The 17,236-nt window shown below is 48.0% G+C and overlaps 1 protein-coding gene across 1 annotated transcript; it reads right to left on the bottom strand.

Moving 5' to 3' along the window:
- Positions 1 to 7,962: 7,962 nt before the first annotated feature.
- LOC143006133 (phospholipid phosphatase-related protein type 3-like) lies at positions 7,963 to 15,903 on the bottom strand. Its single transcript, XM_076157455.1, is given in 9 exon segments — positions 7,963 to 8,225; positions 8,228 to 8,933; positions 9,420 to 10,256; positions 11,009 to 11,182; positions 12,501 to 12,558; positions 12,850 to 13,045; positions 13,680 to 13,809; positions 15,304 to 15,489; positions 15,823 to 15,903. Coding segments are annotated over 9 exon segments (2,631 nt in total).
- Positions 15,904 to 17,236: the final 1,333 nt, after the last annotated feature.

Here is a 17,236-nt window from a genome sequence, read left to right as displayed (position 1 = left end):
CTCGGGTGAGTTTATAGCCCGAAGCAGATGTTTCGATGGTCACAGGCGATAATTTGACATATTATCCCATCAGACATAAACACGATTAATTATTTAAGTATGTTTATCCGTAAATTTTCAAATATACGTTTTATTTCCCTTTTATTTTGATGTCACAGTGTGTCGCATTGATTGTCTGTGCAACCTCAGACAATAGTGTATTTTGCACCTGCATCCGTCTTCCAGCAGGGGGTGCTAGTGTTCCAGATATGTTAATATGTCGTTGCAGGTTTTGTTGTGATTTTTTCCCCCATTGTCTGAAATCAACTGTATTGTTGTAAGTAAGTATCTAAGATGTAAAATTACATGACAGTGGAAGCATTACATTTAGCGATACATTTGACATTTCGAGATCTTTGCTTTAATAGAATAAATGCCAGACCCATTAGTATATTGTTAAAATTGCTTAAAAATAGCCAAGTTAAGCAGAGTTTTATTTAATCTTTGAGATAATGATTATCACTGACTCCCGAAGTGTTGAAATGTGGTTTATGTGTCTCTGTCCTCATTATTTAACAAATAAGTCAACAAACAGGTCAGTTATTCCTAAAATGGCCCTTTAACAATTGTCATTGTATACATACAATGAAACCAGTGAAAAACTACCAGGCCCCTGTGGCCCCCGATACATGAAAAGAATTTGGAAAGGGTGTTGCTACAATGTGATCAAACGGGTTCCGGTTGTGTCCCTGACTTGTTGTGTTGAGAATGGTGGAAAACGTAGAGAATAGAGACACTGAGGGAGAGAGAGAGACAAAGAAATATGAAAGTGGCAGAGCAGATTTGAGAGCAGGTGAGGGAGATTAACTGTCTCCCTCCCCCACTGTCCACATATCACTTTCACTCTGTCCCTCAAGCTATTATAACTGTGAATCTTGACATAGAATGGTAGGAGACATACGATACATACAGTAGGTGAGGGGGTTCAGGAACTAAACGCAGCCTCCCCTGTTCTGTGAACATTTGTGTGTCTGTCATGACATCATGATAAACCCTGCTGACAGATGAGGGTCAGCCCTCTTTTCATTCAGATGCCTTTTAAAAAAAATGTTTTCTCCTCGACAACCGAGAACAGTGAAGGGTGGCAGCTCCGTCACAATCTGATGATAATAAATATTGTACTGCTCATGGACAGAGCGCTTCAGTGTGTACGTGACCAGAAAGCCAAAATAGTGTTTGTTTGTGTGTTTGCTGAAGGATGCTCATGATGCTCTGTGTGTGTGTGTGTATGTGTGTGTGTGTGTCTGTGTGTGTGTGTGTGTGTGTGTGTGTGCATGGACTGACTTCAAGCTTGCAGCAGTCGTCGGGGGGGCACCTCAGCACTTGGCTTCTTATTGCGCACTCAGAACCGCTGTCATGAATAAACATAGTCTGACAGAAATTACCCCCCAAAAATAGAAATAACTGTTAAATTTGCAGGAGGTTGGTGGAGATGAAGAAGCAGGGAGAAGAAGCCTTAAGGGGGAAAGAGGAAGAAATAGTTTGCACAGAGGGCCAAAAATGCAAAAAAAAACTTCCCGTCTGTCCCTGTCTCTGTCCATCTCGTCTGTCTCTGTCTCTGTGTATGCTTCCTAAAGCCGCCTGTGCCGCTGTGGGTTACTGGCACCGTATCGTGTTTTTTTCTATCCTCCTCATTTCATACGTGGGTGGATGTGGGAGCAGGAGGATTCACAGCAAGTTTGTACCTTTTCCTCTCTTCTGGTCTATAATGAGCTGCTTCACTGATGCACCAAGGCAACACACTCGCCCCCATGTGACCCTGTGTCATCACCCTGCTAATTCACCTCCCTGTCCTCTGTCCCTGTCCTCTGTCCCTGTTTTCCCTTCTTACTGTCTCACTTGGCACCTGGATTGATTCCACTCCACATTTTCACACTGTTCCCTCACTCAATCTGGCCGTACATCTAACATGAACACAACCTAATGAGGTTCCTACAACCAAACGTGTGTGCGCCTTATTATTATGCAACATCATTAGTGTTACACACCCACTGTCACTGCATCCACCCACACACACTCTCACCATTTCACATTTGGATCGTGGCACACATACACACACTGGGCTAAATTTGCTCTTTCTCCTTCCGCGTCTGTGTCTGTCTGCCTATCTGTCTGTCCTTCTGCCCGTCTCACCCCGATCTCTCCCTCTCTCCCCTTTGGTGCCGGATCAGCTTGGCATCAGATGTGACAATGTGTTAATCGTTGGCTGTTATGCAGGTCAGTGGCTACGGCGGTGAAGCCAATGATCCATTCATGGTCTCGACTGGGAGCCACGTCGGAGTGACAGCTCTTTTATTTCCGTCTCTCACCCGTGAAGGCACTTGAAACTAGACAAGGACCTTTCCCCCCCTTCCTGCGTTCAGTCACTTCCTTCCTGCCTCCTGTACCTCCTCATCTCCCCTTTTTTTTCCCCTTCCTCCTACTCCTCACCTCTACCATGTCATTCCTCTTTCTGCTTTAGATCGGAGGATGACCCAGCATCCACACATTTAAGCTCCATTCTTTCATCCGTTCCTTTCTTCCACATTCCCTTCCGTCCTTGGCTCTGCAACAGATTCATTATTATTGATCAATGCCTTTTTTAATTACTTTTTTCAACCTTTGATCTCCACTCACCGCCTCTTACCCTGACGAAAAGCGAGATGCATTCATTTGCATTCTTTCCCTTTAGTTTTCTGTGTGTAGCTGATATAAATGATGATGGATCACAGACATGCGTAGGCTACAGATGAGCATAAAGCTGCATACTGCTAATTTACTCATTAAATTGATGTGCACAGGCTGACTGACAGTGTCAAACTTAACATCTCATACAGCATGTCAAACATTTACAGATCTGGTCTTTGTGGTGACATGGTGCCATGGTGTGTAGTGTTGCAGGATTCGTCTGGTCTGTTTAGATTTGGGCATGTATCCCCCAACATGCATAATATCCTTCAACTGTGGGGATGTCAGAAATGAAACTGGGTCAGACGGATGTAAGAGAGCGTGATCCTCTGCCAAGATCTTCCCCACAAAACTCTGACGTATCTGACAGCTTTTCACTGGCAGGAGATATTTATACATTTGTGATTATGCATAGGAGCTGTGTGCAGAGGGACATTGGTGTGACATATGTGGTCATTACTGATGTGTGAAGGGAAGCACGCCCTCACACAGGCAGACAGACTAACACACACACACACACACAGTATATGAAGGATTTCTCACACGAGCATAAATGTGACATATGGAGATGGAGGTGAGAAGGTGGTGAGGAAGATGCACGACTGTGTGACACAAAGTAGACATTTTCCGACACAGTGACACGCAAGCACAGGGACACACAAGTATATAGGGAAGAAGGTTCGCCTATAGGTGCACACACACACACAGCCCCCCCCACCCCCCAATTAGTTTGGTCTGATAACTGTGTCAGTGTGTTACTAACCATAACAAGGCCTGTAGGGTACGGAGGCGTGTACTGTAAAGTCTTACTCATGCATGTAAGGCCGCAACCACATCGCCCCACTTGTGATCAAATGCTGAACATTGCACCCGCCCCCCTTATATACATATATAGACGAAATAGCTAAGGGCAAAAGTGTACCCATTTCTTTTCTTATGTGTGTGTGTGTGTATGTGGTGTATCTCTAGGTCTGGATTCTGTGGGGGATAGAAGTAAGTCATTCCTGTCACCATGTATGTGTGCTCAATTCTCAGACGAACGCATGAAGAGAGAGAGAGAGAGAGAGAGAGAGAGAAAGGGAGAGAGAGAGAGAGAAGGAGGAAGGGGGAGAGAGAGAGAGGGAGAGAGAGAGCTGAGTCGAGTGTATCTTTAAAGCTTCAAGCTGTCAGACAAAATCCTTGCATCTTTACAAAGTCAACTTTCCAGGAATTTATAGTATCACTCTAATTTCTACATCAACAACCACAAATGCGTGACAGAATCTATAGCTGGTTTCTCGGGATGAGCGAGCGCCATGGGGAACGAAACTTGCGTTGCACCGTAAGCAAACACAAGTTTACGCTCAAAAACCACCTTGGTCAACGTCTGTGATATGTTAAGATGCTGTTGTTTGTTAGTAAGAGCAGGAACCACTTGGTGAGATGAAACATAACCCAGGCAGAGCTGGAGCTGTGTGAGTGTTGCTGTAGCGTGGCGAGACATTCGTCTTCCTCCATTTCCTCTGGGTTACAGACAGAGAGAGTGGGGATGCATCCTCTACTCTAAGATATAGCTCCTTAGGGTGCTTTGGAGGCTGGTAGGGGATCAGACTGACTGTGGAGATTCTGCTGCTTTACCAGTCATGCATTCAGTGTTTGAAGGTCTTCTTTGTTTCTGGCATACAAACACTTCGAGCCTTCTTTCCTGCTGCTTTCTGTCACAGCCCATTGCCACTTGAGATACAAGTAAAGTAGATTTCAAAGTGCGTAGGCTGACATAATCATTAGCAATGTGAGCATCAAATCATGGAAATGTGGCGTCAAGGAGCAACAGCGCACCAAATAATTCAATAATATCAATTTTACAAAACCTTGCTGGATTTGTTTCACCAAAATGTGACATTTTCGTCTCTGGAGCAACACCACCGCCTGGATATAAAAATAATAGAATATAGATAGAAAGGTGGAAAACAAGCTTTGGAGATATTGCTACTGGTGGTGGCAGCCGTCTGGAAATGTCAGTCGCTGCCTAGAGGCATGACCGGCACATTACCAGCAGTTATGGGATATGATCCAAAATGACTCTGCTGGGTAAATAAGCTCTCGTGAAAGTAAAATTGAATTTATAAGTGATCACGATGGTGAAAATGTAGCCAAGACAATCCCATGGGAAATTCAAGCCGTCGCTCTGAGTTCACCGAGGTGTGTAACAGGTTCACTAAAGACGGGAAGATGCGGTCGTTGTCACTTCAGTCGAGTTAAAACGGAGAATATTCCAGTTATGACACCCCATAAAATCACTTCCTGTACTGATCTAATTGAAAGTTCAATGGCCCAACCGTGAATGCCTGTGACCCACTTAATTCCTAATCCCTCATTGAAGAAAGTGGGAGCTGGAGGATGTGTGGATATAAGCTTCAAAGCCCCAAATCCCTCTCCTCCAACTGTAAAGGTTTGTGACGGGCCGGGCGAGACGGTAGCGGGCACAATAATGGTGACATAGTGTGTAAGATAAAAGCAGAGCTGTGGACAATAAGGTCTTTGTGCTGTTGTGCGGCAGTAAATCAGCCCTGAAAAGAATGTCAGCAGCTTTCCCTGGACAGGTTCTCTCTCTCTCTCACACACACACACACACACACACACACACACGTTAACAAAGGTACACAGTCACAAAAATAGACACATGGCTCAATCTGGATTTTCTGTTGCCTCTTGTGATCACACACACACACACACACACACACACACACACACACACACACACACACACACACACACACACGTTTGCTTGCTTTCTGGGCCACCAAGAGTCAGGGGGAAAGCAGGACACACACAGCACAAACGCACACACACGCAGAGTTTGCAGGCTTGCTTACTGTGAGTCATAGATGGTCTGATTGGCCTCAGGCATCGGTGCACCATCTGCACCCCCCCACACCCTCCCCGGAGCTCTGTGCTACACACACACACACACACAGATTCACATGTAGACTTCAGCATGCAGTCAAATCAATACCAATCCTCATCCGCCCATAGACCTACAATCTTATACTGTATTGGAATGGACACACACTGTACCTTACTCCCTCCTTCTCTCTCTCTCTCTCACACACACACACACACACACACACACACACTTGGAATTTTGGGTAAACATAGAGACATTTTCATTTATTTTACAGGAAACACATTTACATAAAAAGACACACACACGCACACTCACGCACACACATCTTCATTGGAGAAGCATGTGGGATTGACCAACAATGCAGTAAAATTCATTATGGAAACCTGACACGAGCCCACAGGAAAGAAGCAAATGTTGCACTGGCAAGACGTGCATGTGCCGAGGCCATGTGTGCGTGTCTGTGTGTGTGTGTGTGTGTGGGTGAATACGAGAGTACTCACAACCCGACGAATCAATGAAGAGGATCCTTTTCATTAGAGTGGCCGTAAAGGCCGACCCCCCCTCGCTCTATTTCTAGCGACGCCGCTCCTCCTGTTTTGCTTTCAAACAACACAAGATGTCCCATCTGTTAAGAACTCGTTTTTTATTCAATAAGGTTATTATCGTTACACATCACCACAAATAGAAAACATGAGCCCATAAAAAGGACCACAGAGTAATAACGGTAGTAATAACATTAGATAATATGAAGTAAGTTTTTTTTACAGTCAAAAAAATGGGGGCAATGCAGTACAACAATCACCAGCACTGAAAAATGCAGCGTGTCTGTGCATCGTTAAAACACACACGCTCGTACACACACATGCAGCACAAACTGACGAGCATCAATATCTAACGGCTCCTCGTTAGGGGAACGCCACTACAAAGCACGACTCGCTCCACGTAAACAGATAAAAATAACCAAAAAATAGGATTCATATGCGAGCGAGCAAACGGCGGCCTCTCGTCTTAAGCACTTTTGTCTTCTCGTATCAAAACGCTGCGATGTTTGGAGCGACAGAGGCCAGGCGATGACTTTATACAACGTAAGCTAAACGCACGTTAGGAGGAGCTGCGGGCCTCCTCCACGCTCGCAGATCTGGAAACAACATATTTTTAGGTCATATCTGAATTAAAATGTCACTTAACTAACCTGTCGAGATGTTAGCGGTGTCAGTTAACTCACACTCGGCCGCTGACAGTGTCATTTGTCGAGCTAATTAGCCTTTTTACTTCTAAATCTGTGTCTATCCTATTTATGCTAATGTTGCTAAATTGGGACAGAGAGCAACATAAGATAGTTAGCTGCGTCCCACGAGTACAAAGGCGCGTAGGTGGCGGCGGTGGGCCCATCATGACTCGCCAGGCTTCTTTACATTAGCAGTAAGGTTCCCTCGTCACCCTTGCCTGTCGGCCAATCGCGAAAGGAGTACAGAGGGAAGCGTGATATGACACACAAGCACTAATCTCCTTAGTGCTGCTAGGGTCTCTGTGGCAGGTTTCGCACACAGCCCGGCTGCTTTCAAGGGCCGGTTAGCGCCTTTACTATTGGAGAGATTCGTCTGTTCCTCCTTGTACTCGTCCAGAGATCGATGCTCACTAAGCCGGCCTTTCTCTGCGGTCGCTGCAAGATTTCCTTGGTGTCAAAGGTAAAACTGGGCCTGTTTGTTGTGGGTGGGACTCTCACGCTCCTGTGGCTTCTGGTTCGCACTCTTGTTCCCATGTTTTTGTTTGTTCCTAACATCGACGCTTTCTCGTTCCTAATTTCCGAGGGGCGAATTGATAGAGACTCCGCTGGCGGCGCTGGTTTAGCGAGACGGTAACGCCCGCGGTTGTTCTCAGTTCTCAGTGGAAACCTGATCGTGAACCAGATCCCAGACGGCACATTGTGATGTCTCTTGTCTGGCCGTAATCTCCTCTCCTCCTTCTTCTAAAGACTCTTTGTCTGAGAGAGACACCGCGGACGTGCCGGCTGAAACCAGTTGAACTGTTTATATTTTTTATATTCTCCTTCCTCCTCCCTCCTCTTTATCTCCTCTCGCCTTTCCTCGTCTGTTCCTTTGCAGTCAGGTTAGTTAAGCCGTCTTTGTGGGCGGTGTGTGTCTGCAGGGCTCGTGTGGAGGGAGACAATCCGGATCCCCTGCTGAGATCTGCCACACCACCCTGCAGTCCTCGACCCCCAGCTGTCTTTTCGTGTAAATGCGGCTTCTGTTCCGGCTGCACACTGTCAAAGCCTCCGTCGTCTTTTCATTTTTAACCCCCCACCCCACCCAAGAAGTCACAAATCGGCATTTCCCCATCACGACTTACTGTCTCATAGGCTGACGTTCTTAAATACAATCACTGATATTATGACAAAGAGTCTGATCCTGCCGCTTTACTATAACATCCTCTCGTTCTGCATGGCCTTGTAGTAATGCTCCTGCTCGGCGTGGCTTCGTGCAGAAGGCCGGCGAGGCAGCGTGGACGAGTGGGACAGCATCTGGCTGTGGCCGTCCATCAGTAGGTCTGGATGGGGAGGAGGGGGAAGCATGCCTGAGCAGGACGGGTGAGGAGGCGGCGGCATGGAAGCGGATGGATGTGGCGGAGGAGGCATGGGCGAAGAGGACGGGTGAGGGGGCGGCGGCAGTTGAGATGAGGATGGGAGGGGCGACGGGGACATCTGCAAGGAGGAGGGGTGCGGAGGGGGAGGCATGTGAGGGGCAGCGAGGTGAGGAGGTGGCGGCATCGGAGAGGAACTCTGGTGCGGGGGAGGAGGCAACGGGGAGGTAGACGGGTGGAGAGGTGGCGGGAGAGGTGAGGATGACAGATGAGGAGGGGGCGGGAGTGGGGAGGAGGAGGTGGGGAGTGGCGGAGGGGGCAGCTGGGAGGAGTCGCACTCACTGCCGCCGCCGCTGGCCGTGGAGGAGCAGAGCGAGTCTGTTTTCATCGGAAGCGTCCGGTAATCCCGGTAATGGCTGATGTTGTCCTGCCGCTGCAGCGCCCCACGGTGTTTATCCGCCGCAGTTTCGGCGCTCATCATGTTACCGCTGATGGTGTTCCTCCACTCCCACGGCTTGCCATTGCTGGTGGACACGCGCACCACCGGGTGGTGGGGGGCGTGAGCGTCAATGGTGACGATGCTCCCGCTTCCGGCGATGCTCCCGGGGTTGCTCCCTGTGCAGCTGTCGCGGTCAGAGGGGATCCGGTAGTAGGGCGACTCGGAGCAGTTCGAGCCGGCCCCGGAGGAAGAGCCGCCCTCTGAGGTCTTTATGGGCGGAGTCACAGCACCGTGGCCCTGTTGCTTCGACATGGCAATGACCTGCAGGCCGAGGAGAAAATGTTATCAATCAAGTTATAAAGAAGAATGGTCTGTAATTGTGTCAAGTTAGTGATGCATCTATCTGGGTTTCTCTGTGTACTGACTGACAGGTGCATTACTATGTAATTCTACACTGCACATAATGAATGCAGGAGTAAACTAATGTACATATATGGATCTATTTTGTAGTTAGAATAGTAAACATTGATTAGTAGTATTTCACATCTGTCAAGCATAATGTATTACGATTTTAAGTCCAACCATAATAAGAGTTTGAAGCTGGGAACATTTTATATTGGAAAGTAATCAGTGAAATTGCCTCCACTGGTGTTTGATTCTGATCCACAAACTAAATCAGAGGTGAGCTGCACATAATATTTGTTATATGGTGTAAATCATATACTTCAGCTCTGGCCGGCCGCCATTTCTAAAATGACCTCTGAGGTGCTGCAGTTATGATGACTCATGTTCCGATTGTGGCCTCACCTGTGTGACTCTTTGCTGACCCGGCGGCTGTGTGAGCTGAGTGTTAGGCACGCGGGGCGTCGATACGGCGATGGGCCCCGGTCCCGGCTCTTTGATGCCACCTCCCTCGGTGAGTAACAGCCACTTGGCTCGCGTCTTGGCGCTCTTGGGGGAGACAGGCGGCGGACGGGAGGCCTCCTCGGGGATGTGGACCAGGGGCGGCGCCACCACGACCCTGGTTGGCGGCGGCGTGGCGGTTCCCTTGTTGGCCTGCACCGTGGGATAGAGGGACGACGGCATGCTCAGCTCGTCTACCGCCCGCGCTCCTCCTTCAACTCCTCCATCTCTGCCGTCCGCTCGGTCGAGGCCCTCCTCGTCGTCGCGTGAGCTCTGGCTGCGGAGCTCCAGAGAACGCTGCTTCCACTCTGACACTAGCTGACGGGACCTCTGCGGGTCAAAGGGCACGTGGAAGGTCATGTGACGCTGGGTGATGGGAAGTTCCTCTGAGGGAGAGATGGGGCTGTTGCCGTTGGCCACCCGGGGCAAGGTATTGCTGAAGGTTACCATGGTTTCCTTGCCCATGGGACCCCGTGTTGCCAGGAGCTCCACATCCGCGCTGGCTCGTTTGAGGGAGGCCAGGGACGCCTTCTCCCTCCTCACCTTGCTGCGGGCCCCTGAGCCCAGACCGGCCCCCAGCTCCTCTCTGCTCTCTGAGGACCTGGGAGTCTTTCTGTACAAGGAGTCATGGCTCCTCTGGCTCAGCACCCTCAGCCCGTCCTTGAGGAGGGCCGGGGCCGCTCTTTGTAGAGGAGGGGCATCTTCCTCTGATGATTTGAAGTTCCCCACTGCGTAAACAGCCTGGTAGAGGACAAGAGGAAAAAGAAGAGATGAGCGTGGAGAAAGAAGAATCACAGCATGTTACATCGGACCGACTTTAATCTTTGTGAGGGAAGATTGATTTTCAGATCAGAGGGAAGGAAGTTCAAGTGCTTAAATAGGCATCTTTCCCTCCTTCGGTCTGAGGTCAGCATGATGCACCTGTCTCTCCCCTCCATCACACTTTAATGATCTTTACAAGTGAAAAATCAGATAAAGACATTGAGAAGGAGGGGTGCATGGAAAATGGCAATGCCAAGTTTTCTTAAAATGAAGTGTGAAATTGTTCCAGAGAATTCTTATCGGATTATTCTTTCTCCCTTCCCTCCGTAATAGAAAAGGCTATAAATAGCCTGCACAAACTGCTGGGAGAGAAAATTATGGGAGCCACACAGAGAGGTGATGAAAAAAGCAGCTTATTGTTAGCACACGCTGGGATACAGTTGGAATAACACAACACGAAAATTCTGCCACGACAAAACACCCAAACCACATTATTTACAAAAAAAGAGTCTATTTATGTGTGTTCTCTTTCCAACCGCGCTGCATACTGAGTGTTAACAGCTCCCCGGGGACAAAACAAATCCCTGAATGCAAACACAACACGCAGCAAACTAATCCTGTAATAGGAAATCTATTTCATAATTCTATCACCTTATTTAAATGTAAATATCTCTAAGTAATTTACACTGTGGAGAGAGCCGACGGTGAAGCCGACCGCTCGTTTGACTGACCAGGTAGACGCCGATGCCGGCGCCGATGAGGTATCCAACGTAGACGTCTATGGGGTGACTGCGGTGCTGAGTGATCTGCGTGAGCCCAGAGAGGCCGGCCGCCATGCAGAAGGCGAACACCAGCAGCGGCTTCAGAAGCTTGGTGGTGCTGCTGATGCTGGCATTGAAGTACATCTGAGCGGAGGGACGCAAATAAGCAGAAATGAGCAGGAGACTCCAACACACACAGAGCCTGGCACGGAAATGTGATGTGAAAATGTGATCATCTATGTTTTCACACTAGGAACATAGGATAGACACCAGGTTCAATGGGTTATGAGTATGATTTTATGATAAGACAGACAGGGAGAGCGAGAGGGATGCAGCATGTATGTACAGTATATTGACATGCTATTCATGTGCGCACACACACTGTATTGTGATGACATGAGGAGAAAGTGGAGCACAGCTGAGTGACAGAAACACAGTCGCTGCAAAATGGACCCATCTTAACAAGCGTGTCCGTCTAATGTTGAGGCTACAAATCTTATTTTTCCTTCATGTGAGAGGGAGGAAAATATGTGGCATCACTCTGACATTTCACTTATTTCCAGTGTTTCACCTCCTGGCCAAACTGTGACTCCCTCAGTGTTACTGAAGCAATATGATTTACTTTCCTTCTTTTATCTAAATAAGATTCCAGTAACATAAATAAGTGGATATCGCCTTGTTTCGCAATTTCCTTCCCACAGGTTTGAGACTTCCTGCATGGATTACATCAGGTAAACAGCCCAGAGTTGTACAGTTTAGTACAGAAAGCAAACACCAGCTTTCCTCCATTCTGTGCCATTCTGGACCAAATCTGTCCAGAGAGCTTTAATGAGCCCACACTGAGCTCAGTGAGGCAGCAGTGATACGACCAGTAGCCACTGGAGGAGGATGGGGGTTGTGTGTGTGTGTGTGTGTGTGTGTGTGTGTGTCTGTGTGTGTGTGTTGCTTCATGGGGAAGATGACAGTACACTTCTCATATTGCTGCAGTCAGTGCTTCACTGTAACGCAGCATGAACTCATCCCAATGCAGCTGAAGGATGAAACAATGAATTCTTCATTTGACCTTTCGGACATTTTTCATGTGAGATCTAAACTCTCACATTAAACTTTGCTACTCTCAATAACTACAGTATTAAATATGAAAGACAGTTTGATTTCCTTTAAAATGAAACATTCTTTGATGTGGCGCAACGAAGAAGATGAAGATGATAAAGAAAACAAACCATTTTCAGAAAAACAAACTCCATGAGGGAAAAATGTAAAAACCATGAAATAAAGAGAAGAAAATGGAAAATATGATGCAAAAACACTGCATAGTTAGTAAATATTTGATCAAACTGTGAAGCAAATCACACCTGATGTACCACACACACACACACACACACACACTGCATGCAGGAGCAAAATGATCAACCTGAAGACAAAAACACAGGCAGCAAAGTGAGACACGGGAGGCGCTTACGGAAATATAGACGGCAGCGAAGCCGGAGAGCGTTGCATGCTGGGACGGAAATGTTTTCCTGAGGGGAGAGAGGCAGAGAAAAGAGAGTTAGGCGCAAAAGGTCGAGGGCGGAGGGTAGCCAGGGAGAGAGAGAGAGATTAATGTTTACACCAAGGTGCTGCGTGGGTGTGAGCGGACGTGAGTGTGCGGTCAGGAGGACCTACACACCTGCACCAGTATGTGTGTGTGTCCTTGGATATGACACAAATGGGCAAAAATATTACACACTCTGGCTTTTTCAGGGAGCATCAAAGCCACAATTAGCTTTTTCAGCGATCTGTGTCTGTGTATGTGTGTGTGTGTGTCTCACCTGGCAGACATGATGGCATACTGGTCTTTCCCCATGCAGATGTCCTGCGTGACGTAGGCGTTGTTGTCACACGACACTCCCGGTGCCGTATAATTGGGCTGGCAGACGGTGAGGAAAAAGGGGGCGTGGTAGCCAGTGGCCAACTGGATGACATCTGTCACCAGGGCCGTTGCCAGGAGACCAAACACATGGACACCTGAGGGAGAGAGGTAAGAGACGGGTGGGTGAATGAACGGCGAGGTCCCTGGCGGCTTCCTCTCGGCCGCTTGCTGTTCGTTTATGAACGGCGGCGATATTGGAAAAGGCTAAATTTAAGTGCAGCCACGATCGCTCACTCTTCTCTCCATAAAACCGCTCCGCTAAGTGAAGTTTGGCGCGGTGATTTAACGACTCTTTCCACTCCCAAAGCTCAAACGCTGCATGCAGACGTCTCCCGTGGAGCAATTCTATCACTCCTCCTTCACTCCAAGTCATCCTTCACCTACTGCACGTAATTAGCTCATCTCTGTATTCCAAACAGTGGCGTTGAATGGCGAAGTTCGACTCCCTATTATGAAAGATGGTTCCAGTAAAAGGGCACATGATTCTGTCGCTTATTCAACCTGGATGGCTACATACAGTAATAAGAGTGCAAAGAAATGAAGCGAAAAGAGAAGAAGAGAATTGTGGGAGAAACAGCAAAACAAAACACAATTCAATCTCACATTAGTGCCTCACACCTCATCAGTTAACTCCTTGTGTTGTTGTGAACCGATCTATTAATCATTTTGCCAGTTCGATCAGTGTTTACAGGCGGTGTGTGACCCCAGCAGGATAGTTTGGAGACGTACCGACGAATCGCACGGTCCGGCGCAGGAAGGAGTTAAAGCTGCAGCCACCGGCGTTGATGCTGCTCTCCGATTTGGGACAGGCCTTCATCTTGGACTGCATGCAGTACATCACGCCCTCGCCCATCATGATCTGCCAAGGGGGGTGAGGAGAGAGGGAGAGATAGAGAGAGAGAGAGAGAGAGAGAGAGAGAGAGAGAGAGAGAGAGACAGACAGACACAGAGAGAGAGAGGTGAGGTTTGTACAACGCGAGAAAGAGATAAAAAGAGAAAGAGTTGGAACAAGGGAGGATGTATTCCTCTGTCATGTCGCCTAGGGAGACGAGGAAAGAGGACATGACTTACATAGGCGAGAAAGAGAGCGGGAATAAGGTGAAAGTGCTATTAATGTCAAACACCCCACCCCACCCCCCACACACACACACACACTTGATTGTGACCTGCAGTGAGAGAGCGACCGACGAGAGAATGGAGGAGCGCCGCGATCGAATAGTGATCACTTCCAATCACGCTGATAGATGAGCGGAGGAGAGGACCTGCTCGTTTCCATGCAGCTGATGGATTAGCAGTGTGTGCCCGTGTGTATTGATCGAGGGTCCCGTGGTGTGTATTGGAATGTTAGGTGTGTATTTATCAATCTGTGCATTGATTGGATTCCTGAAGGGAGACGGAATTTGCTCTTTGCGTTTGTTTTGATTGCGTGTGCGTGTGCGTGTGTGTGTGTGTGTGTGTGTGACGAGCAAATCGACTCCCATCAGGTCATCTACATGGTCTGTGTTTTTAAGTGACCAAAACATGAGGATGCTCAGCTGCTCCATGTTGAATAATTGAACTGTGTGAATAATTGCAGAGGAATTCATTTATTATAAAACTGAGACGTAAAAAAGTTTGAAAGGCACTGCAGACGGCTTTTAAAGAACAGGAAACTCAAACTCAAACTCAAACACAGGGCCAGGTCGGGGCTTCCTGTTGCCGGCACAGGAAAATAAAAGGAATAAGTTGTTTGTCAGAGGATGAAAGAGGAGACTGACTTGGAGTGTCACGCAGGAACAAACAGCAAGACGTTTCTCTGACAACAACAGGAGAGGAAGCACACCTCCTCCTCCTCCTCCTCCTCCGCCGCTGCCTTCTCCTCCTTCCTGATGAAGGATCCGGGCCCCCGTATATATATCCACTCGCTCTTCTTTAAACCATCTTAAATGTTTATTGCCTTGCTCTCCACCCAGAGGCCCCATTGCACACCTGCCCCTCTGAGTTGTGGCTTGTTGCCTCGGCTCGACTCTGCGTTTTAACAGCCGATTTACATTCTTTAAAGAGAAGCTGCTGCCCGATCGCATCACCGTCCATGAAGTGAGGTGCTTTGGGATGTTATAAAGCCCTTTGAGAGTTTTGTACATATTGTAGTAGTGTAGTATTGTGTAGTTTATGTGTAGCTGCTTTTGCTTTGTCAGTGTAATTAGGAGAAAATGCTGCAATATCCTCAAATTGATTTGGAATCCAGAAGTAAATTGATTTCAACAGCGGGATGTATTTGAAGAATAGTATGTTAAGGTCATTGGGCTTGTATGTACTGTATGTGTGTGTGTGTGTGTGTGTGTGTGAGTGTGTGTGTGTGTGTGAGACTTACAGAGGCTGCGGGCCCGGCGAAGGCGAGACTCAGCAGCATCAGCAGCGGGATGAGCTCGTCGCCCGTCTCCACGTAGGGCATGGAGAGGTCGCGGTCATGGCAGCGGAAGCCCACCATGGCGGGGGACAGCACATCCGTCAGCTCCAGGAAGTACAGGGACACCAGGGAGGACAAGACGATGGGGAGCTAAGACGGACACACACACAGACACACAGACACACACGCACATACAGGGACAGAGGCCAAGGGCGAAACAAAGAGTGAGCCGCAATAAGTAAGTGCCATTGTATTGCACACACATGGGAAGCAGGCATCAGCACAAACACATAGCGCACGCACACACACACATATAAACACACACTCACATGCAGTACTTCAAAGAGTGACTCAACCAGTGATTGATTCAGTAAATGTTATGAATCATTTAGACAGAGAATTGGTATCTGCTGCAGAAAAGATGATTCATCATTTCCTCAATTCAATCTACAGTCCACACACACACACACTCAGGTAATGTACCTCTACGAAATAGAAGCAGGGAAGCAGGGTCATGCTGTCTTTGGGCGGCCTCTTCTTGGCCTTGTTCTTGGGGGACGTCATCTTGGGGTGTGGCCACTCACAGCCTGCAGGAAGAAAACACGGCGGTGAGACGTCACAGACCTTCAACCATCCACACATCTGGGACGCCATTAAACCAGCGCCGAAGGCTCGGCCCGGGGCCCGGACCGCATTCGATTAATGAAACAAGGACTGGGAGAGTTTTCAAAGGCCGCGTCCGGCTGCGATGCTTCATGCTGGACACGTTGGTTTGACGCGTTTGTTTGAAGACGGAGCTCTGCTGTCAGCAAACGCAGAGTGACCAAGATCCATTCTGTGATATTCTGTTTATTCTCATGCTCGCTAATGAGCTGCATTAGAGGTTATAATAACCCACATCTAATAATTAGACTCAGTATAATTCAGCACAGACACCCACACACACACTGACATTTAATTCTGACACCCAGTGTTTGTATTACACTACAGCAGAACAATAAGGTGCCTCTGTTTAAAAGTGCAGGGGAGGTTAAAGTTATTATTACACAAACAGAAGTGGGATTCCAGTTGAATTCAGTTCAGGGTGGTGGTGCAGCTGGTAAACACACACACACACACATTTACTCATCTTCTCCTGTGCCCTGCAGGTGATCGCAGGACCCCAAGCGGGAAAGGAAAGCATCTAAAATATTCCCATCTGAGTACGTTCCTCTGTATCTCTTCACGTCTCCGTCCTCCACCCAGTTTCTCACTCCATCTTACCCCCCTAGTATCTGACCCCTCCCGGCACAGAGGTTTAGTTATCCACCGTGGCTGATACTGATACAATTAGATCAATACTGACATCCAAGAATGCAGTGTGGACCAACAGCAGAGCCGATCTTACTCCCCGCACGCGCACACACACACACACACACACACACACACACACACACACACATACACAAATGGTCCAACTGAACTACAAACCTATTTACTTTGACCTAGAATGAGTTATTAGTGGACAGCTTGGACACTCGATAAAAATGATGCGTAATCCATTTCATGTTTTGCATGAGAATCAAACAAGGCACAGTTACAGTAAAGCAAAATCAAGCTTTATCCCCCTGAATGACTGAGCCTTTCTCTGCTTCTTTCCCTTTCTGTCTCCACTGCTGTCTGTCTTCCCCTTTTACCCTCCATTACTCACTTTGTCTAGCTGTCCTTATTTGTCTCCCCTTCCTCTTTTACTGCTCTCCTTTGTCTCCTCTGTCTTCTCACAGTATATCTCTCCTAAGAAACCCATCGGCCCTTCGCTTCTCTCCCCACCTCTCTCCATCACTCCATCTCCCTCTGTACTGTATGTATTTCTCTCCGTATCTCTCTCCACCTCCTCCTCCTCCCCCCCTCTATCCTC

This window comes from Genypterus blacodes, unplaced genomic scaffold (assembly GCF_046128005.1).
Source record: "Genypterus blacodes isolate CSIRO-AG114 ecotype Tasmania unplaced genomic scaffold, CSIRO-AGI_Gbla_v1 ptg000073l_1, whole genome shotgun sequence".
NCBI lineage: Eukaryota > Metazoa > Chordata > Actinopteri > Ophidiiformes > Ophidiidae > Genypterus > Genypterus blacodes.
This window is presented reverse-complemented; position numbering and strand designations above follow the sequence as displayed.